This window comes from Melopsittacus undulatus, chromosome 4, assembly GCF_012275295.1.
Source record: "Melopsittacus undulatus isolate bMelUnd1 chromosome 4, bMelUnd1.mat.Z, whole genome shotgun sequence".
Classification (NCBI taxonomy): Eukaryota; Metazoa; Chordata; class Aves; order Psittaciformes; family Psittaculidae; genus Melopsittacus; species Melopsittacus undulatus.
The window spans coordinates 12,980,106-13,002,908 of NC_047530.1; the positions used below are offsets into that span (position 1 = coordinate 12,980,106).

At 48.2% G+C, this 22,803-nt stretch overlaps 1 protein-coding gene across 1 annotated transcript in view; it reads left to right on the forward strand.

Annotated features, from left to right (window-relative positions):
- Positions 1 to 4,148: 4,148 nt before the first annotated feature.
- ATL1 (atlastin GTPase 1) overlaps positions 4,149 to 22,803 on the forward strand; it is a 33,155-nt gene continuing 14,500 nt past the window's right edge. The window contains exons 1-6 of the mRNA XM_034062382.1: positions 4,149 to 4,273; positions 16,271 to 16,518; positions 16,868 to 17,002; positions 18,451 to 18,555; positions 19,262 to 19,312; positions 21,229 to 21,285. Coding sequence (XP_033918273.1) covers positions 4,240 to 4,273; positions 16,271 to 16,518; positions 16,868 to 17,002; positions 18,451 to 18,555; positions 19,262 to 19,312; positions 21,229 to 21,285 — 630 coding nt within the window. The 5' untranslated portion in view covers positions 4,149 to 4,239. The remainder of the gene's footprint in view (positions 4,274 to 16,270; positions 16,519 to 16,867; positions 17,003 to 18,450; positions 18,556 to 19,261; positions 19,313 to 21,228; positions 21,286 to 22,803) is intronic.

A 22,803-nucleotide genomic window follows, 5' to 3' on the forward strand; every position in this document is an offset into this window, starting at 1 on the left:
CAGAAAGATGCTAGGACAGCTTCAGCTTTCAAGAAGAGTGGGGAAAAAACTGATTCTGTTTTATCACTTTTTGGCATTTGTTAGGAATTGTGGCCTCTTCACTCATTAATAGGGATAGAAAAAATTAAAACAATGACAAATCACCACCACAGAGTGCAGCTGCTTGGGAGAAGTCCATGTAATGCTCAAGTACAGTTGAGATCTATAATCCTTTTACTTTCCCATGCAATTAAGCATAAGCAGTGAAAGAGTGAAGACTGAGAAGGCAGAAGCGATAATAATAACTTCAGGGAAGAAGCAAACATATTCCAGAACCTTGTATAATCACCATAAGAACAGCTGTCACTTGGGGTAAGACTTGCCTGTGTCATGGCAAGGAAAACTTGTGCAGACAGCATGGTTTTCCTCAACAGCAAGTCCTGGCGAGTACTTGGTGGCACCTGAGAAAGAGCAGAGATTTTGTAGCATCTCTTTCCCACCTCTTACATAAATATTGCACAAGGCAGCTGGTTTCTGTTTGTGAAGGGCTGGGGATATCAAAAGCAACTGTGAGTGCTGCCTGGGTAAGTGGGCCAGTCAAATCAAGGTAAATTATGAAACTGCCCTGCACGCTGTGTGAGCAGTACACAGAATGGTTTTAAACCCAGGTTCTCTTCTAATTCTGGGGCCTTTTCAGCACTGTATCGCCTGGCACATCAGCCTGGATGATTCCCTGCCTGCAGTCTATCTCTGTGGAGTATTATTTTTCCTCAAGAATCCTTCCATTGCATGCCTGTTCAGTATGTCTGCTGTGAAATTAGCTCTTCGTGATCTGACAACTTGGGTGCCAAGAATGTAAAGATAATTCCTAGGAAGTGCTGTTTGTAACTGGAAAAATAAAAGAAGGCTCTATCAGTGGATTGAAGGGATGGATGGTGGATGCAAATGAACAAATGCTGAGTCAACCCCCAGAAACAAGATCCCTGCAAAACCCCCTGACTAGAGATTGGAGGAAATAATGCAGGAAAATGCCTCAGGAATTCATGCAGTCAATCCCCCCAGCACAGTACAGGATCAAACCTCTCTGCTCTGCTTTCATTTTGATACCACGTGCCATAACGGAAAGAGAAAGGGAAAAAATGCCAGTAAATGGGGAGTACAAGCTTGACCTAAGCAGCAATTCTCAAAGGAAACGAGAAATCATAGAATCATAGAATAGTTAGGATTGGAAAGGACCTCAAGATCATCTAGTTCCAACCCCCCTGCCATGGGCAGGGACACCTCACACTAAACCATATCACTCAAGGCTTCATCCAACCTGGTCTTGAACACTGCCAGGGATGGAGCATTCACTACCTCCCTGGGCAACCCATTCCAGTGCCTCACCACCCAAACAGTAAAAAATTTCTTCCTTATATCCAGTCTAAACCCCTGCTGTTTAAGTTTGAACCCATTACCCCTTGTCCTATCACTACAGTCCCTAATGAATAGTCCCTCACCAGCATCCCTGTAGGCCCCCTTCAGATACTGGAAGGCTGCTATGAGGTCTCCACGCAGCCTTCTCTTCTCCAGGCTGAACAGCCCCAACTTTCTCAGCCTGTCTTCATATAGGAGGTGCCCCAGTCCCCTGATCATCCTCGTGGCCCTCCTCTGCACTTGTTCTAACAGTTCCATGTCCTTTCTATGTTGAGGACACCAGAACTGCACACAGTACTCCAAGTGAGGTCTCACGAGAGCAGAGTAGAGGGGCACGATCACCTCCTTTGACCTGCTGGTCATGCTCCTCTTGATGCAGCCCAGAATACAGTTGGCTTTCTGGGCTGTGAGTGCACACTGCTGGCTCATGTTCATTTTCTCATTGACTAACACCCCCAAGTCCTTCTCCACAGGACTACCATGAATTTCCTTTTTGCCCAACCTGTAGCTGTGCCTGGGATTGCTCCCACCCAGGTGTAGGACCTTGCACTTGTCATGGTTAAATTTCATGAGGTTGGCATCAGCCCACCTCACAAGTGTGTCAAGGTCCCTCTGAATGGCATTCCTTCCCTCTAGCGTATCAACAGAACAGCTTGGAATACAAGACCTAAGCCCATCTCAGTTTAATTAGACTTTCAAATGAACAGATCTTCTTTTCCACCTTCTTTCTTTTACCCCTGTCTCCGTTTCCCAGCTGCTTTTCTTTTAATCTCCTCTTTCAACCTATTTGAACCCCTCCAAGAGTATCCAGCATAAGAAATCCCCTCACAATACCGGTTGCTTCTCTGCCCTTCGAAGAAGCAAGCAGGCACATGCAATTGCAGGGTTTATTTATAAAAATCATAAGGGAGCTTCTGCAGAGGCCACGAGCGGCTGAGCTCCTCACGGTCGCATTGCCCAGCAGCTGTGGGTAGGAGGATTCAGCTGCCTGCCACGTGAGCCAGTACTTCAGCAAGCTGAAATTATATGTTTTGCTCTGATGCTGTAAACACAGTGAGGAAGCCAACGGGAGGCAGTCGCCGAGTATTGGAAAAGGCGCTTACAAATTAAGTACCAGCACATCAGTGGGAGCGCAACAACACATGGCTGTAGCATGGATGAGCTGCCTGGAAGACAAAATTGATTCACTTGTGAACATTCTTCCCACTTTCAGAAATGAAGAGTGGATCCTGCTTGTTCCTGTGCACCCAGCAATGCTGGATGACCATGGCTTTCCCTAACCACTGGAGGTTAGCAGTGCAGAAATGAGCAGCACTCTCCCAGGTTCAATTCTTGTAGTCTTGGGCTCAGTTCCCTCTCATCCTTCCAGATTTGGGTCCACAGAATCCTCTGGTGACTGTCACGTTTCCAGTTTAATCCATTGTTCCTTGAGCACTGTGCTGCGCTTCTTCCAAAGAGCAGTACAGGGCTGTGGCTTCAGAGACAGGCCAACTCCAGCAGCTTGTTGGCATCAAAAGTGTGGGCAAACATGAGCTGAGGACAAGTATGTTTACCTATGTGCTGATCTGCACAGTGTGGTGGGAGTGGGTGAGCTCTCTGTGGCTGGCATTGCAGAGGGCTTCAACACTTTTCCTGGATTTGCACAATGAACACAGACCTGGGAGGCTGCCGCTGGTAAGAAAGCACAGAAAGACAAGTTAAAATAAATGAAAACGTGCTCCTTGCATTCCTCCAGGTGGGAAGTTTTGGCTGAGGGCACAAGGGGCACGTTGAGTCAGCCAGCATCTGGAGCCAGCATCACTGCTCCCCTGCCCAAATTTTGCACCTCAGCATTCCTGTTGCCTTGGGCTGAGTCATGGTCTTACATGGCAGAGTGCATAATCAATCCCAAATATGAGGGAACAAGTGCTTGTTGTTAAAGAGGGAAATCTGGAGGGAAGGTGCATGTTATCAATCATGCTGCAGCTAGATCTTCCACAGGGGTGCCCAAGCCTGGGTCCTCAAGCTGCATCTTTTATGCAGCATGTATCTCCTGCTGCCTGCGGATGCTGTCGGCACCGGCAAGAATCTGGGGAGCTGGAGCTGATTTACCCCCATGCCAGGGCAGGATCCCTCTTGGCCCATGTGTCCCTGTGTGCTTGCTGCACACTGTAGGCAGGGTTCATGACATGTTTCAACTCTGTGTGTGCATGAGCTGCTGTGCGTAGCTTGTCGGTTGCTTGGTTGCATGTCCCACCTGGGTGCTGTATGTGAATAATCCTAGCTGGATGGGTATTTGTGCAAGTGTCACCATGGAGGGTATGAATGTGTGTCAGCCCCATCCCGGTCCATCACATACAGGGCAGCCCAACTATGTGCCTAGTGCCTCCCCATGGGTGGGTGCCCGTGGTGGTGCCCCAGATGTGGATGCCTAAGGGGGATGGATGCCCATGAATGTGCTTAGTGTCCCCAGGTGTGGATGCCCCCCATGTGGGCATTTCTTTCCCAAGCCCAGTGCTCTGGTAAGAGTGACCTGGGTGCGGGTGCACCCTGGCTGTGCTGGGTCCCCACCCATGCCCCCATGGGTGTGTGGGTGCCCACGCGGGTGCTGGGTGTGTGGGTGTCGCAGGGTGTGGCCGCCGCGGGAGGTGGGCGTCCCTGGTGCACGAGTGGGTGCCCGCGGGCGGGTGCGGCTTGGGCGGATGCCCCAGGGGCCGCCGTGCCGTGCCACGCCGTAGCGGCGGGCGGGGATGCTGCTGCCGGCTCCCCCGCCCGCCCCGCGCCACCGCGGCAGACGCAGCGCGGCTCGGAGCGCGCACGGAGCCTCCCGCAGCCGCCGCGGCCCGGGCAGCCCCGCACCCCGCCATGGCCCGGAACCGCCGGGAGAGGAGCAGCTGGGGTAGGCGGCGGGGCGGCTCCCGCGGAGGGGCAGCGAGCTCGGGCGGGGCGGGCAGCGCCCCGGGGACGCGAACAATGCCGGGCCTGCGGCGGCCCGTGGCCCGTTCTGCGCTGGGGCGGAGGACGAGCCCAGCCCCGCCTGGGCCTGGGCCGCCGGGGCGGGGCGGCGGTGCCGCCGGCGGGCGCGGGGCCTGAGGGGGGCGGTGGTGGGGGGGGTCTCGGCAGCCCCTGGAGGAGCTGGGCGGCCCGCGGGGGCAGAGGGCCGCCCTGTCCCCGCTCCTCCGTGGGGACACACGGGCATCTTCCCTCCCTTTTTCCCCTCCTTCCGGGGTCTGGAGCCGGTGGCGTGGGTGTCCGCCTGCCCCTGCCCTGCTGCCTGCGGTTGATGCCTGCTCGCAGCGTGGCCGGGGAGGGAGGGTTTGGGCTGGGGGTACCCGCGCTCCGGAAGCCTCGCTCGGGTGCTGGGCGGGCCGAGGTACCCCTGGTTTGCCACCGCCCTCAGCCCCACACGGGGCGGGCATCGCCGGCAGCCGCCTGTGCGGGGAACCCTTCGGCTGCCCGCGCCCTCCGTCGGCCTGCCCTGACGGCCCTGTCCGCACAGCACCTGCCCGCAGTCCCCGGGGGTGGGGTGTTACCTCAGCCACCACCCGCTCCAGCCGGGGACCAGGAGTCCTGCTCACCCCACCTATTTCAGGCGGGGACGCCGGCCTTCTCTGACAGGTCGCTCCTGTACAGGGGTGCTTCACATTTCTGGAGGCTGCAGGACTTCCTCGGTGTGTCCGACCCTCCAGACAGGGGCCATTTCAAATCCATCCCTTTACAAACGCCACCTGAGCCAGGGGGAGCAGGCAACAACATCGCCAAGGAGCAGAGCAGGGTCACAGGGAGGAGGAGGCTTTTCCTGCAAGGCTTCGCTTCTCCTGCCTGCGGTGGGCCTGGATCCACCACCAGCAGCTGCTGTTGCTCCATGGATCCAAAGCAGGTCCCACAGGTTGGCTGCACTGAGCAAGCAAAGGGGCTCCTGCTGGCTTTCGTCTTGCATCTGGTACTTAGTGATGTACTGCTTTACCAGCTTCCACTGACCTGCTCTCTTGTAGAAAATCACTTTTTATACAGCCGTTTGCCGTTCTTTGAGGCTACTGAGGAGTGTAATTTGTCATTTCCTCTGAGTTGTATTCCCTTTGAACTCATCAGTGTTCCTGGTATCTTGCCTCCTCAGGCAAAAGAGGTGAGCTGAGCTGTGATGTTTAGATACACAAATTACATTATAATTTGTATAGATGAGACTAGTATTTCCCATGGTAATGATTAACAGTTCAGGGACATGTTTGCAGAAGCGTTTGGATAACAGTGTGTGTGATTTGAGTAAACAGAGTGGGTAGTGGTCTTATTGCAAGACAGAAGGGAGAAAATGAATGGCACTCATTTTATTGGTGCTGTTTTTAACTGTGCCTCTTGATGAAGGTCGTTAGACCCTTGGGTAAACTGAAGGGAAAAACTTCCCAGTGAATATGGTGATGTTCTCAGCTTTGTCTCACAGAGCGTGTGACAGACGTGTCAGTCCTGTCTCTGTGTGTGTTGAATATCGCATACACGTACACACGCTGGTGCTTTCTCATCAGAGTTTGGTAGCAGAAGAAAATGCAAATGGTGCTGAAACGGATCTAAACGGAGAAGATATTGTCTTGGAAATTGTAGCCTTGGTCCAGCAAGACAATTGGGCACATCCCTCAGTCTGAACATGGCTGCTAAGCCTTACTTGAGTGAAATCTGATGTGTCACTGATTTGATGAACTCTTCCTTAGATTCTCTGTAAGTTCTGCAAGAATCTGGAACCATCCATGGATCCAAGTGAATCTCTGTGGGATTCACTGCCTTGTGCTGCAACCCATTCACAGGTCAAAATCATATTCTGTCTTCCGCAGAGGTTTTTCCATTCCTAGAGTGATTTCCTGCCACTTTTCCAGGCTGGGTGACACTGTAGGTTATACATTAGAGAGTAAAATGCCTGTATTTTTACTAGGGGAAAAAAAAAAAGCCCCCTTTAATAAAAGTGTACATTTGTATAACAGAACCTCATTGCCCTGAAAGATGTGTTTATATCCAGTGACTGCAGCATTGTCTGGTGACATCAGTCTGTGGGGTGACTATTCTACTGCTATGTTTTTCAGCCTTGCTGGTGAAGGAGGAGTCTGAGGCTGTTACTCAAACTGAAGCAGAAAGTCCTTGCTGTGTTCTGAAAATGGGCTTATAGGTCATTAAAAATACACTCTATTTTGAAATGGATCAAACTTTGTCCCAGTTACTCTCTGGTTAGTCAGGCCTGAAAATGAGCAGCTGCTTAGTGCAACCCTTCTCCTTTGCTTCATAAATATAATTTGCCTTTTTAAAGATCACAGAGCAAATTAGGGTGACTGTATGGCACCCAGAAGAAATTGCCCCTGGTCAGCTCTCAAAGCTGGGTTACTGTCACATATGTACATCCCCGGGAGCTTGTGTAGGGGTGTGTAATGCACCAAGCATAGGGTTTAGCCTTGGGCAGAAGGTCAGCATAAGGCTGTGCATCATTTAAGGCTCTCTCACTGAGTGTGCTAAGTGGTGCATAGACCTCACAACTGCTGCCAGTTGCTGGGTGAATGGCTGAGGGAGCTGCAGGTGAAAAAAAAATCACATATAGTTTCTCACTAAGAGTAGGGGGCCCTGCTTTTCCTAAAATAAGGATTATTGGTCTCAGTCCTGATCAGCACAGTGAAGTCCAGCCAGCTCAATGCACACTTGGAGTACACTGATTATTTTTCTGAAATTCCTTGTGCTTGGCAATTGCAGATTCTCAGCAGCCTGCTCCCTCTGATCCAGTAAAGCCATTGGAGATCTCTGCTCCCAGTCCCTCGTTTCAACAGCACAGACTGAAACAGACTGTGTGAAATCCATCATGTTTCCTATCAGGGCCAATGTTATAATCAGAATGACCAACTCATCGGGAATTCAGTTTTAAAACCGGAAAAGGGATTAGAGAGGTTATCTATATACTTCTTGGTCAGGATTTTCAAACTGGACATGAGATTCATGAGAGCTCCACAAGGGGCCTGAATGCCAGGAAGGGCTGAGCAACTGATTAATGGAGAAAGAACTCATCTCCAGCACAGGCCAGGCTGAGATCATCACTGCCACACTTTTAGACTACACAGCAGTGGGTTAAACTGGCAAGAAAAGGATTATTTTGGTAGTCTTTTTTTTTTTTTTTAACTGATAGTGCTAGCATGTTTTCTGTCTTTTATTTGGTTTCTGACCTTTTATGGTAGATTTTTAGCGGTGGATGTGCTTTAGGTGACCCTACTTGAGCAGGGAGGTTGGACTAGATGACTTCTAGTGGTCTAGAGGTCCCTAACCTCAACCATTCTGTGATTCAGTGATTTTCACATTCCACTTACTGGCATTTCTTTGTGACTCTGAATGCTGGGAACATCCTAAAAAGTGAAAGCTGAGACGTTTCAGACAGGCCTTTACACAAAAAGCCACTGGATATGAGAAGATTCACAACCAAATTACCAGCTTCTAAATAGAAAAAGAAAACAAAGCGTTAGGACTTGAAAGAAGAAACAAGACAATGTTAAAAGCTAAGCTTGGTTTTTGTACCTTTGGTTTTGAGGCAGCAGTGTTTCACAGAGGATTTGAATAGCATGGTCTGATGCATTGCAAGATAAGCAGGAGCAAGATCAGCCTGCCTTTCCCCTTCTGGGGGAAGAACTGAGATGCTCCAAACCTGCCTTGCAGCAATGACATGGTGCCTTCATCATGCTTCATGTTGCATCCGTGCCATGAGAGGCTTGAGTGTTGCCTGAGTAAGGGAATTCTGCCTGCCTAAATAATGGAAGGAAGAAGCAGTGTATGGTGCTGGTTGTATCTTGCTGCGTTTTCTCTGATATGCCCATAGGTGAGAAACAGCACACATTAATATTGTTTAGGGCCTAGGTGATGCTCATAGGCAGCAGGCCTTACATGAACTTCCCTGCATCACTGACTGGAACCTTCTCCAGCAGGGAAGTGAGTCTAGTGCAGGTATCACCATGCTCTGGGAGGCACAAGATGTCCAGTTGGTAACCTCTGAAAGTCACTTCAGTCCAGAAAGACCCCAGCTCCTCTGTTACTGCCAGAAATGCTCATGTTTGCTGTAAGTTGAAGGAAGATTAAGTGTTAACAGTAATAAAGTAACTGAACACAAATCTCCCAGATGGGGTAGAGGCTCAAGAAAAGGTGCTGAACTCTGCCAAGCCAGTCAAATCTGTTTAAAGCTCTATGCATACATGAACATTTTCTCCAGAGTATAATTGCTTTTCATGATAGAACTTAAGATTTTGTGGCACATTTACCAAATATTTTTTTTTAGGCAATTGTAACAACAAAAGTGTGAAAATAATTTAATGCCAGAATTGACTAAATCAGGTACTGGTGGTAGAAGGAGGCTGGTTGCTAACAAACAGAGCAGATGAAGGACCATGCAGAAAATGCATGCTGGAAGTGAAGCCAGAGTTTTGGAGACCTGTTCTTACAGAATTGCAGAATCCTAGAATGGTTTTGGTTGGAAGGCCAGTTAAACCTCATCCAGTTCCAGCCTCCTTGCCATGGGCAGGGACACCTTCTGCTAGACCAGGTTGCTCCAAGCCCTGTCCAGCCTGGCCTTGAACACTGCCAGGGATGGAGCAGCCACAGCTTCTCTGGGCAACCTGTGCCAGTGCCTCAGCACCCTCACAGTAGAAAATTTCTTCCTAATATCTAATCTAAACCTCCACTCTGTCAGTTTAAAGCCATTCCCCCTTCTTCTATCCCTGCATGCCCTTCTCAAAAGTCCCTCTCCAGCTTTCTTGTCATTCCCTTTAGGTACTGGAAGCTGCTCTAAGGTCTCCCCAGAGCCTTTTGTATTCCAGGCTGAACAAGACCATCTCTCTCAGCCTCTCTTTGTAGCAGAGGTGCTCCAGCCCTCTGAGCATCTTTGTGGCTGTCTCTGCACTCACTCCAATAGGTTCATGTATGTCTTATGTTGGGGAGCCTCTTGCAAGATTACTTTCAGACATCCTATCACACCTTGTTCTGGCTAGGCTTAAATGTGGGTAAGTGACCAGGACCAGGGTTTGTACTTGATAAATAGCTAGTGGCCTCTTGATTGCACTCTCTTACAACTGTCTTTTGATGAGCACAGGTGGGAAGAAGGTTCCCTCTCAGAACTGCCCACCTTGTGTTTGAATCAGCCAGTCTTGACACAAGCTGGCGTGGACATAGTGTAACTAATGTGACCTTAAACTTCCTGAAAAACTTCCTAGAAAAACCTCTGTCTGATTTGCTTTCTTCCAAAGGTAGTTGTGTGCCTGTGTCTCTGAAGCATGTTAATAATGCGCTCAGCCTAGGAATTTCACAGCAGTAGGCATTGCTGTTGTTTCAGAGCCAGCTAAGGCACTGTAGCTTCATGTCAGTGGTGGTTGGTAGGTGTCATCGTTAAAAAGTTTCACATTGGACTTTGGCATCTGAGATGTGTCTGTTGTAACAGACAGTTTCGGTAGCTGGTAATCATCCAGGCTCTTGTTTTTGTCAGCACTTTTATGCAGGAAGCTCCCAAACCACTCTTGTTATCAGCATAATCATCCACCTCCTTGTTCTGTCTGCCAAAGGGAAGAGGGGCTGATTTGCCACGCTCAGGCTGAAGCTGCTGTGCTGCCAGTTGGATGAGGGCTTGCGGGAAGGAGTGCACTCTACATCTTGCCACTGCTCCAAAATAAGCAAAGGATGAGTACCAAGCCTGGCAGCACTAGCCACCCTGCTTGGCTCCCTGCAAGCATCCTGGGGTGCAGAGAAGTGGGGTACTTGCCAGGAGTGCATGGAAGTGCAAATGGCATCGGGCAGAGGTGTTAACACTGCTGTGTAGCGGGGGTATAGGAGTTCACCCTGACATTGGAGAGGATAGTTTGGGATCTCAGAGACCCAAAATATCTATTTGGGGTTTGGAGACACCAAATGACTACCAACTGTGGCTTTTTACCTGTCAGCCTTGATTGTTGAAGGGCAGGGCTAACTTTTTAGGTGATAGTTTTCTTCACCTGTTTCTAAGCAATGCTCTGCAGCTCCCTGGCTGTGTCATTTTTCCACCACTTCCAGAAGGTATCAAGAGCCTGCCTTGCACTGTAGTTAATGGCAGAGCTGTGACTGCATCTGTTCATCCTCTCTGGGGACGTGCAAGTGATTTCTCCCTTGGGCATGAGAAAGTCTGGGTCTGCCTTCCTTCCCATTCCCTGCTGTATTTCCCAGACCACCAGCCCCAAGCATAAGGAGACAGCATAGGAAGGCTGGAGCCCGAGGGAGGTACTTGCATGTGTACTGTTTCAAGGGTGCTTTGTGGCTCTGGTTTGTGGATGCCACCAGCTGGCACCTGGTGTTTCCCCTCCTTAGGTCTGGGGTCCTCTGGCTCCATGGGGGTGTCACAGATCCCAGCAGAGGTGTGAGCAGGATACAGGAGAGTTGCGTGCCTGTGTGGTCAGCTGTGCCCTGGATGCAGGAGAGGTAGGCAGGATATAGAAAGGGGTGGTAAATGTGTGAGTGTTGTTAAACCCAGGTCGGGATGCTGTTGGCTAGGAAACTTCAGAGAGCATGGTGCAGAGCAGAGATGGGTGTAAGAGAGGGCTTTATCCAGCCGGGCTTCCTTGCTTTGTCCTCTTGAAGACACTGTCTCCCAGGAGCACCTCAGTCTAGACACCTTCTGGCAGCCCCCCACTGAGGGAATCTGCTAACTCACAGCTGTCCAGGCCAGGCTTGTGCGGCAGTCTCGGCGCTTTGGGATGCATCTGGGAGCTACTGTGCATCCTTTGTGCAGGATTGATACAGGATATTGCTCTACAACATCCCGTCTTCCTGGCTGTCCAATATATATGGTTTGCTTCAGTGCTTTGTTTTTCATTTTTCCCTCATTAGCTGGATAAGATGCAGAGCTCTGTGCTAGCCTGTCTCAGAGAGGAGAGGATGTCTGGTGCATGCTCAAAGTGATGCTGCCTTTCCCAGCCTCCTCAGAGCTTTGCTGATGATCATTGGCTGGTTGTCGTGTGGCAGAGGTAGATCAGCATGAATAGAGGGAGCAGAACTCATGTCAGAACAGCAGCAGTGTTGACTGTGATAAGTGCAGGGGAGACTGCAGCTTGGAGGGAGATGTCTTTCTTTGCTAGTGCCATTTGGGAGAGCAGATAAGCTTCTTGGAAGCTGAAGCTCTCTGGAGAATGTGCGGAGGGATCAAGCCTAACTGTATGGTCTGTTCAGCACTTGGCTCATGGTATCATCAGTGGCACTGTGATACGTTTGTAATGTAAACAGCTGGGGTGAACACAGCTTCAGAAAAGATCCACACAGCTATCACTGCTGATTGAATTAATCCCCAGAGGGCTGCTGATAAGCAGCCTAACCCGTTGATGCATGGATGCTCTGTTCCAGGGAAATAACAAGTTGAAGCTTCTCATCAAACCTCTGTTTTGTTTCTTTGGTAGTTTCTGGTTTTCCACACAGTGAAGTAACTTGGTTCAAATACCCTCAGGATAGCAGCACTACATGACATCTGTGTGTTTTAGTGGGGGGATTGGAGCCCAGGCTGCAGGCTCTGTTTTTCATGGGCAGTGCTAGGGTAGGTAAGGCTCCTGGCTCCTGTTCTCTCTTGAGAGCACAAGAGCCAGGCTGGCAAATTGGCTTTCTCAGTGTCTGGTTAGGCAGCTTGTATTTGCACAGATGATGGGTCATGGCTGCATTCCATTCTCTGGAATGAAATGTACTTACTGTGCAAACTCATTTAAGGAAAAAGCTCACTTATTAGTTGGTCTCTGGAAAGAAGTCAGCATTTCTGTGACTTGTTCTTCCATAGCTAAGGAAGAACAGGCTTACGCAAACACTCACCAAAGGTACATTGCGTAATTAGTGACATGTAATTTGCCTAATTTATTCTTCTGTAGGAGCTTAAATACAGTAGACATTGGCTGTGCATAGGCACAACATGAAATATTCTGTTTTAATTTCTTTAATTTTAACCAGAGCAGTTGAAAAATGCTTTATTTTTTTTCCTTAGTCTCTAAGAAAGTCAGCATTATGTCCTGTATTATGGGCTGTCTGCATAATTTGGGCTATTTCCTTGCTGCTTTCTGACAGCCCAGTAGGTATGAATGCAAATTCTGACCTCCTTCACCTTTCCACTTTGAATCACCATATGGAAAAGAGATGTGGAGTCCACCCAGCTTTAGAGTCATGGAAATGAGCTGTTATGAAATGGGGAAAAGGAACTGTATCCTGGCAATTTCAGAATGAGCAGCTTGAGAATTGACGTAATTGCAGGGCGCCGAGAAAGAGCTGACAGAAAGGAGGAGTGAAGTTAGAAAATGCGTGAAAACAAGAGTGTGTTTAGGAAAGCTGAGGTCTCCTTCCTTCCCTTTTTGGCCAGATGATGTTTTGCCATTGCCAGGTACAATTTCCTTCAAAGCAGATAACTAACTTATGCCGGAAAGGCCAATTAAAATCAGTGATTTCCAGAAATGTGCAGCCATCTTATAGAATAATCATTGGCTCTCCAGCATGGCAGATAATCTAATAAGAACGTGGAAGTTTCATCACATGGAAATAAATATGAAAGACAGAGTTTTGTCTGCAGATGGCATACATGAAAGAGGCAGAGCTAACAGGGCTGAAATTAGTTCAGAGATCTGCTTAATATAATCACAGACTTCCTGATGTCTTCGATGAGCTGGGAAATCAACATATCCTGCTCATGATACTTTGTGTTGTGGAAGCTGTGTGCTGTGGAAGCTGTGCTGTGGAAGCAGCTTGGTTTTCCTAGTGATCAGGTGATGGAAGCAAGGAAATCCCCTAGGAGATTGTGGCCACTTTGGACTGTTACTTGTGTGTGGAGATGTTCTCCCAGAACTCTGTCAATAACTGCTAAGAAAATAGAGGTTCTCATAGCAGCCTTCCAGTATCTGAAGGGATGCTGGTGAGGGACTATTCATTAGGGACTGTAGTGACAGGACAAGGGGTAACGGGTTCAAACTTAAACAGCAGAGGTTTAGATTGGATAGAAGGAAGAAATCGTTTCCTGTTAGGGTGGTAAGGTACTGGAATGGGTTGCCCAGGAGTTTGTGATGAAGCCTTGGGTGATATGGTTTAGTGTGAGGTGTCCCTGCCCATGTCAGGGGGGTTGGAACTAGATGATCTTAAGTTCCTTTCCAACCTTAACTATTCTATGATTCTATGATTCTGTGTTCTGAAGGGACAACACAACCTCCTCTGCATTGGTTGTTGCTCTTTCTGGCAGCTGAACTGGAGGGAGAACAAGACCTGAGAGATCCTGTCTAGGCACCAGGAGGGGTGATCTGGCACTAGCAGTCCCTCTGGTAGAAGGATGGGAGGGACTTTTCTCAGTACCCTGTCATGGTTCTTGGAACATTGACCAGGACTGTCAGTCCGTTCAGCTGTGTGGGCATCTGTGCTGCGTTACCTTGTGCTTGAAGCCTACAGTTAGCAGGGTTGTTGCCCATCTTGTACCCAGCTGGGTGCTTGGCTTCCTTTACTGCTAGCATGGGATGAATTAAATGCTGGTCCCTCTCTCCCTCTGTCTGTGTGCCTGGAGGTGGGATTTGTCTGGTCCCCCAGACAGGTACAGACCTGTACCCCTGATGGCTTGGCTAGAGTCAGAAATACTTAGATTTAATACGATTTACGAATGTTTTCCTGCTTCTGCAGTGAATCACATCCCGTACAAGGCTCTCTCCACTGTTCTTTTCTGTGCAGCTGTAAAAAGAAAAAAAAATTGGACTCAGTTTGCTGAGCAGGGTGTTGGGAAAACCACGGGAGAGGAGGTATTTCCTATTGTAGACTTTATATGGCACTTGCAGCAGGGCAATGCTTAAAAAGAGCACGTGAGTCTATGGCCCTTTGGCCCCTGTCCATACACATGTTGGGAAGATCAAAATGCTGGAAATGGTGTTTGGTGTGTGCAGTAAGTGGACTGACTGTTTTCAGAAGCCTTTGTTTTTCAAATCATTTGACAAGGTGTGCCTGGATTTTGGGTCCACGTATTTGAAATGGAAAGGTTTGGTTTGTTTGTTTTTTTTTTTCCTGGAGGCCCCTAAGCATTAGTATGAGGCAGGGGCTGGTGTTTGAAGGGAGATCGATGCTGCTGGTCCTGGGCTGCTGCACTCTGGTGGAGAGTCCAGCTTTTCAGAGTGTTTGGGACTTTTGTTTCACAAAAAAAACTCCAAGCACTGGGAAGAAAAGATCTTTGTCTTTAAACTCTGAGCAAAGAAAGCTCGTAGTATATGTCCGAGAGTCACCAGAAATCCCCTAGCAACCAGGCTTAATGATCTTGATATTCATTGTGGGACCATAGGAAATCAGAAACTCGTACAAAAGCACTGCTGTTATTTAAAATATGAAGATACTGCTGGAGGCTTCCTTATAAAGAGGCCCAGAATGGGCAAACCCTATTCCTCTTGGTATTTATAACTTGTCTTTTATCATGTGCACACATAGTCCTTGTGCTTTGAAATAGCTGGGAATGGCTGAAAACTGGGTCCCTGAGGTCAGGGTCTGAAACAGAGCCTGAGGATGTTTAACTTGAAGCTACCATGTTTAGAAAGTTGCAGCCTGAGCTAACAAACCAGGAAGTTTTTGTAGAGATGTGTGGGAACTTTCCATCACACGCTCCCTTTCCTGCTGGTTAGATGTCATGTGGCTGTAGGTGAACTGACTGGCAAGATTAATCACCTTCGGCATCTCTTTCCTGTGTTGGGAAGTTTGGAGACAACAAAAGGAAAATTACTGGAGCTGGCGTGCTCTTTGCAAAGCCGAAGGTTGCAGTGTCTGTGGACAGCAGGTCTTAAAATGCATCCATCTCCCATATTGTGTCAGGTACACAAAGCAGCCCAAACAGACCACAAGGCCACTAAAAGCTGTCATCATCTCAGCTGTGTTGGCTTGGAGAATCAGGCAGATGATACGCATGTGTCTAGCATGCTGTCATTGCCACACATGGGTACAGTGACCAATCACTGAGTCCTTTGCCTCCAAATGTTCCTGCTGTAGCCTTGTGCTTGCACTTCTGCCCGGTCCTGGCATGGAGATGAGACCCTCTTGTAAGGCATTATGAACACTACACAGCCTGGGCAGTGGTCACCTCTATGCCAGGGAGCAGTTCTGCAGGGAACCTTGCCATTTCAAAGTGGGAAGGTGAGCAGTGCCTGTGCTTTGCTATATGCTCTCCACTTGGGAGTGAAGAAATGGCTTTTATCAGGATGGGCATGCGTCTTAATGGGGTATGTGGTACCTGCTGGGTCTGTCTCAGAAGGAGCAGATTATACTTTAAGTATTAGTGCAGAATGCAGATCAAGCAGGATTCTGCTGGTGCTACAGAAACAGGAATTGCAAAGGATGCATAAAGGCAGTATCCTGTGATAGAGACATGAGGTACTTGGACACCTTGAATGTTTGAATGCTGAGACATTTTTGAGACAGCCTTCAGGAAAGACCTGGTGGTGTGTATCTAGAGGACAGCAGTCAGATGCTTAGATAATGTGGTGGCAAGGATGACGGGGGGGCTTGGACTTCTCTTTTCTAGCAGAGAAGAAAGCTAATTGTGGTGTTATGGCAGTATTCATGTGTGTAAGAAGTTGTAACAGGCAAGAAAAGAATATCTGTTCTCCATGTCAACTCTTGTAGGACAAAAAGTAATGGATGTGTTTTGTCAAGGGATATTCCAGCAGGGAACTCTCTGCCTGTAGGCAGCCTGTGGACAGATTGCCCCAAAGTAGCATGGAGCCTCCACTGAGATGCCTGAGGACAGGTTCAACAGACATTTGCTCAGAATGGTGCTGTTTTGAGATGGGTATTTGAGCTAGTTGGCCTGTTACCACCCCATCCAGCCCTGCTGTCTGTGATTCTGTGCTTTGCAGAAGGAACCTAACAGCTCTTGGTTCACGTGTTTACACAGGTAGTTTTGCAGAGAAGACTTATGAATGGAGCTCAGAGGAGGAGGAGTCTGTGAGGAAGGCAGGACCAGTGCAAGTCCTCATTGTCAAAGATGACCATTCCTTTGAACTGGATGAAGCCGCGCTGAACCGCATCCTCCTCTCAGAGGCTGTCAGAGATAAAGAGGTTGTGGCTGTGTCTGTCGCTGGAGCTTTTAGAAAAGGAAAATCATTCCTAATGGACTTCATGCTGCGGTACATGTACAATAAGGTATGGCTCCAGCTGAGGTGCCTTTTCCCAGGGGTATGGTGCTGCTGCTCATTGCTCCCATGTACCACCCAGGGATGAGCTGGATAGGACACTGGCTTGGTGCTCTAGAAATGCTCAAGCTTCTTGTTAGTGTGGTTTTCACAAAATAAAGAGTAGCCACAGCTGTGTGCACCAGTAGTTCCCCAGTAGAATCTTGGCTTTGGAGCTGAGATATGGTTGCTGCCCTGTAGGAAACCTCCCTTCTAGAGGCTGTGCTGCTCCAGCACTGAGGTGAAGGCAGCACAGAATTAAAAGCATAAAACCAAAGTGTGATGAGAACTCCAGCAACTTCTTTTGTTCCTACCTGCAGGAAGCAGTGGACTGGGTCGGAGATTACAACGAGCCTCTGACTGGTTTCTCCTGGAGGGGAGGGTCTGAGCGGGAGACAACCGGCATTCAGATATGGAGTGAAGTTTTCCTGGTGGACAAACCTGATGGTAAAAAGGTGTGTGCTTCTCTGTTGCATTGCTGTCCGTTGCTGGTCAGCTTGTTTTTCTCTTTGAGCTTTGATAAGACTCTTCTGCCTTGTCTTAGGTGGCTCAAATGCCTGTGTAAGTTTAGAGAAGGTCTTTAATACCATATCCCTAACTTAGCATAAATGGAAGTCCTGATTTCAGGTGGGATAGAGTTAATTTTCTTCCTAGTAGCTGGTATAGTGCTGTATTTTGGATTTTGTCCGAGAATAATGTTGATAACACACTGATGTCTTAGCTGTTGCTAAGTACTGTTTATACAAGTCAAGGACTTTCCAGCTTCTTGTGCCATGCCAGCGGAAGGATGGAGTGGCACAGGAAGTTGGGAGGGGACACAGCCAGGACAGCTGATCCTTGCAGATCACAGGGGTATTCCGTACCATAGATGTCATGCTCAGTATATAAACTGCGAGGAGTTGGCCAGGGGTGGAAATTGGAGCTTGGGAACAGGCTGGGCATCAGTCTGTGAGTGGTGAGCAATTGTACTGTGCATCACTTGTTGTTTCTTGAGTTTTATGTATCTTTCTGTTATCCTCCTTTTTATTACAATTACTATTATTAGTAGTATTAGTATAATATTTTAATTATTAAGCTATTCTTATCTCAACCTGTGGGTTTTACCTTTTTCTGATTCTCCTCATCCCACTTGGGGGAGGTAGGGCGAGTAAGTAAGTGGCTGTCTGGTACTTAGTTGCCAAGTAGGGTTAAATCATGACAGTGTGTTCAATGCAATGAGTTGATATGATGTCTAGGTGTCCCTGGTATGCTCTCTAGGTGTCCTTCTAACTCTGGGTATCCCAGAGCTTATTTTTCTTCTATTTCCAATCTGAGATCCTTGCAAACTACATCTCCTCCTTAGAGCAGTAGCTGCTATAAAATGACATGTCTTCATTCAGGATGGCCAAACACGATGTAGACTGGATTTTGGGACATCCTGCAAATTTGATTTACAGCAGGAATTTTTGTATTCATCTACTTGTTAACAAAGAGCCTGACACCAAAGTGGCGCAGAATTATTCATGGTGTGATTTCTAATACTGGCTGAATGTGTTTTGGGTCAAGGAGCGTGATGTGCTACTGAGTTTGCCTTCTGTGACACAATGCTAATGCAGACACCAGAAAAGACCCAGCCACACTGGCAGCAAGTATTTGAGGAGCAAAGCAGTTCCCTCCTCTGCCATGCATAGCATTCATTTCACTGCCTGCTGGAGTCATTGCACTGTCTGGAGTGTGTGGGGCTATTCTTTTTATTTACCCTCCACCAATTTTAAGTCTGAGGCAGAAGCAGTGAGATTCCCAGTACAAAAATGCAGCTGACATTCACACCTCTAACCGCATCCCTTTGGCATTTGAGTGATTTTCTTGGATGCAGATGCTGAATGGGCGCATCCAAGCTGACATGGAGCTTTCTGCTTCTCAGGTTGCAGTGTTGCTGATGGATACACAGGGGACCTTTGATAGCCAGTCCACCTTGCGGGATTCGGCCACTGTGTTTGCCCTAAGCACAATGATCAGCTCAATACAGGTAAGAATCACAGCAATCACTTCCAAAAAGGCAGTGGCAGAAACCCAGTATCTTAGCACCTGCCTAACACAGCAGCTAGGCAGGGCCTTTGGTGAGCGAGCTAAAGACCAGTGTGTTGGCTGCACTGAGTGCAGGATTCACGTATGACTCTATCATCACAGGGAACTGTCTCATCTTCTCATCTTGCCTTAGAACAGGGCCAGCAGCAGTTCCAGCCTTTGCTTCCAGCTACCATAAAGGAAAGGACCTTGGTCTGCGGAATTGGGGTTGCTTTAGTCTTGGTACTGCTGGCACTGAGGAACCTCTGGGTTGGGGGGGGGCTCACACACCAGTAACCACACAGCCTGTTAGGGCTTCCCTGCCTTTGCCCTTGGAGGGCAGCGTGAATGTGGAAAGTGTGTCTTTGTATAGAACTTAGCACATCATAAAAATGGAGAAAGAATGTTATTTGGACCTGACAGTATTCCAGGCTGGTGCTCCCATCCTGGAGTGTTTTGCTGCGCAGGGAACAGCAATGCCTGTCTGTCTGACTGTGAGTCTGTCCAGCAGTATGACTGTGCTTGGAGCCTTGTACCAGCACCACAGGCAGCTATGACTTTGTCTGTGTCCTTATGGTAATGTTGTAGAATTGGACCACACTGACCCCTGTGTTGGCCCAAAGGACAGGCCATTTTGAGTGTTCTGAAGTTTTTGTTTTTAAATGCAGGTTTATAACTTGTCCCAGAATGTGCAGGAGGATGATCTGCAGCACTTGCAGGTAAGACCCTTGTCCCTGCTGCTCTGCAGAACTGGGGTGCCTGGATTACATTCTGCACTTGCAAACTGTTGCTCTGGAAAGGCATTTTCACATTTGGAGCCTCCATTTCTCAGTTCTCGTATTGGCTCATGGGCATGGAGGAACAGTCATTTGGGTTGAAACCTGTCTTGCTTATGCTTTTGTAATGTGGCTTCTTGGGAGCCTGGGTCCTTTGGAAGGGTGGTTGGTGGAACACTTGCCAGGAGTGTTCCAGGGACTCTTGAACCTGTGGAGCTGCAAAAGGCCCATGGCTGTGCTTTGTGCTGCAGCTGGTGTCTGAAGGGCATGGAGATACTGAAAGACTCAAGACTGCTAAGTCAGGAGACAAAAGTGACTGCGAGTGGACGTGGTGATGGTCTTCAGCTATGTAAAGCTGCAAAGTGGAAGGCAGTATCTTTTTATATGTCCACACTGCATGGGACCAGTTGGCATGGGTGATGCTGCAGTCAGAGGGGATTAAGTTGACTTTTTAATGATGTGGTTAAAAGAGCGTCAGACACAGTGCAGAGTACCGATCACAAGGCCTCTCATTGTGGATCACCCATCACAGTCTACAGCAGACAGTCTGGGTATAGGCCGCATTGTCCTGTGTATCCTTCTACAGGGTTATGCTGTGGTTCCTCAGGAAGCAGAGAGCCATTAGAGGCCAGGACTGACCGATGAGGCTGGAAACATGCAGGGATGTGTAGCAAGGGGCTAAAGTGACTGGTAATAGGAAACTTATAAAACCATATAATCATTTCAGTTGGAAAAGACCTCCAAGATCATTGAGTCCATGTATTGGACTCAGTTAAGACCATTGAGTGAACTCTGTATCTGCGGTACTCCTGCTGCTGAGTTTCCATCCACTGCTCTGTGAGTAGGGGCAGTAAAAGAGCTTATTTGACTTAAACAACAGGGAAACTAATGTAGAAGTTGCACTGTTCATGTTGCAGAACTTCATTGTTCATTCTTTGTAGTCAGAAGAAGCCCAAAGAAATTAGCCATTTTTTAAGCCTGGGTATTGACACCTGGTACTGGCTCAATACAGGCGACCCCTAAGAGTAATTACATCCCTGACTGTTGGAGGCAAGTAGCTGATGGGATTTTTGTGACACAGGTGTCCTGCCCATTTCCTGGTATTACCTCTAGCTTTCTCTTCTGTTTAGGTGGTTGTTTGGCTAGGTAGGTTTTTCCAGGAGCTTAAGAAAAAAAAAACTCCAGCTGGAAACCTAGCATCTGAAGACCTTCTGTATAATTTCAGTCAGTAAATATGTTTATAATAATGCCTTTTTAACACTGAGCTTACCCAGTGTGACTCTGATCTTTCAGTTTGGATTTTAAGCCATTGTTGTTTAACAGCCTGACCCATTTTTAGGCATCTGTGGAATACATTATTGTGCCTTCACTTAGAAATTAGAGTCCAGAGAGACTGGAGAGCCTTCACATTTTGCTGGGAGGCTGATCTCACGGTCTTTGCACAGTGGGGGTTTGCAGGGAAAGTACTTATTTCTGAATTAATTTCCGCTTCTTCCTGGAGTGTTTAAAGAGAGCAGGGGTTCCAGCAGTCCCCTGTAGCACGTGAAGCTCCTGGTTTGTATGAAAGCAATAGCAAGCAGCTTATTTGAGCCATTTTTCACAGATTTGGCAGCCAAAAATTCCAGGCTGAGATCTTTCACATGAGGGCTCAGCATTGTGGCGCTCCATGGCAGCTCTGTGTGCCTCTCAGATGTGAACCAAAAGCATACAGCTTGCCAGTTTCTGTTCCACCTCTGCAAATTGTGCTGTTAGCCCTCAGTGAACAACTGTCCCTTGCTCCTTGTGTGGCCCACAGCTCCCTGCCCAGCCGTGCACACTGACCCGCTAACACTCCTGTTGTTCTTTGCTTCTCCTTCCAGCTTTTCACCGAGTATGGCCGGCTGGCCATGGAGGAGACATTCCTGAAACCTTTCCAGGTGAGTCCGAGGGTCCCGGTCAGCTCCGTCTCCTGTGCCGGAGGTGGCTTGTCCCCAAGCTGGTTGGCTTCGCCACGAGGTGTCACTGCAGTTTGCAGGACGGGAGGAGATAGGCCTGGGAAGTACTTCAGCTGCCCGAAGAAAGGCTTCGTGCTTCCTTGCCTCCAAAGAAGCTTCCAAATGTATCCAACATTCCTCTCTCTTTCCTCTCTGAATCCTTGCTATCCCAAGAGCTCTGCCCTGTCCTGCCAGGCCTGGAAAGCAGTCAGGTTTTGCAGCAGGTTTGTCATTCTGTCTACTAAGGGACTCTGCCCAGCCTTTGCTCTGAGAGGTTTGAACCCGCCTGCCCTGGGAATCCCCTATGCCTGCAAAATGAAAGGATGAGGATTAGCTCAAAGCTCTCACGAGTGACAGCAGAGCTGTGGGAAAGCTTGGTTTAAGTGGGGCTTTCACTTCAAATAAGGGACATCTGTTCAGCCTGAAGCCTTCCAACCTGTGAAAAGCTAGCTTTCAAAAAAGGGAGAGTGTCAGGCAGACACCAGCTTGCTCCGGACACAGAGCTGTAAGCAGCTCCAGGGGTGGGAGGATAGTTGGCTGTGACAGCCCCTTCCAGGAAGAGAGTGAATATGAATGAAAAGAGACAAAGCAGAAGGTAGGGGAGCAGAAGGTACCCAAGAGAGAGCTGTGGCAGCTCACTAAAGCTCCAGTCCTTTGACAGATGGAGTCATGTTTTTGTGTGGCTTTAATTATGGCTGTCCTGAACCCTTGTGCCTGTGAGGCTGGGAAGGTGGTTAAGTTTTGAAGCTTTTAGGGGTCTGTGGGACCAAGTGTGAGCAGGGAGCTAAGGGGATGGAGGGAGCGATGCTGTGAGGTTCCCATGTGTCCTCACACTGCACTGAAGCTGCAAGGCTCATTGCATGATCAGGGTGGCAAATACAAGGAAAATGCCTTCTGTGGGGCTCTGGCCTTGTGCTGTACAAGTTGTTTCTTTAACCAGATGCTCTTCAACGTTCCTAATGTCTTGGTCCAACTACAATTGGCAGCCATGATAGGTTAGGTGGTAGTTGGATGGGGGTTTGTGAGCTTCCCAAAGTGGAAAACTGCACAGAGCAAAACATACTGTAAAAAAGCAAATGGTAATTGGGAATGGGTTACGGATATTTACGTTTGTGTTCCAACATAAAAAGAGAATTGCTATCCTCACCACCATGCTGCCAGGCCTAAGGGGTTTATAGGGTGTCTGTGGTCAGGAAGTGGAAATAAAATGAAAAGTTTAAAATATACAACAAATGGGTAAATCAAGATTTTTTGGGAGCTTTGAGCATATATTGGATGCTGGCATGGGCAGATGACTGATAAATTATGTGAAAGCTACCGGTAAAAATAGATTACTTGTAGTAGCAAGAGCTAGAAGAAGTACAGAAAAAAGCCAGACATAAAATAAATATTCCTGTTCCTTATTTAAAAACTATTAGGATAATGAAGCCAAATATTTCAGTGAAAGTGAAATACTTCCTA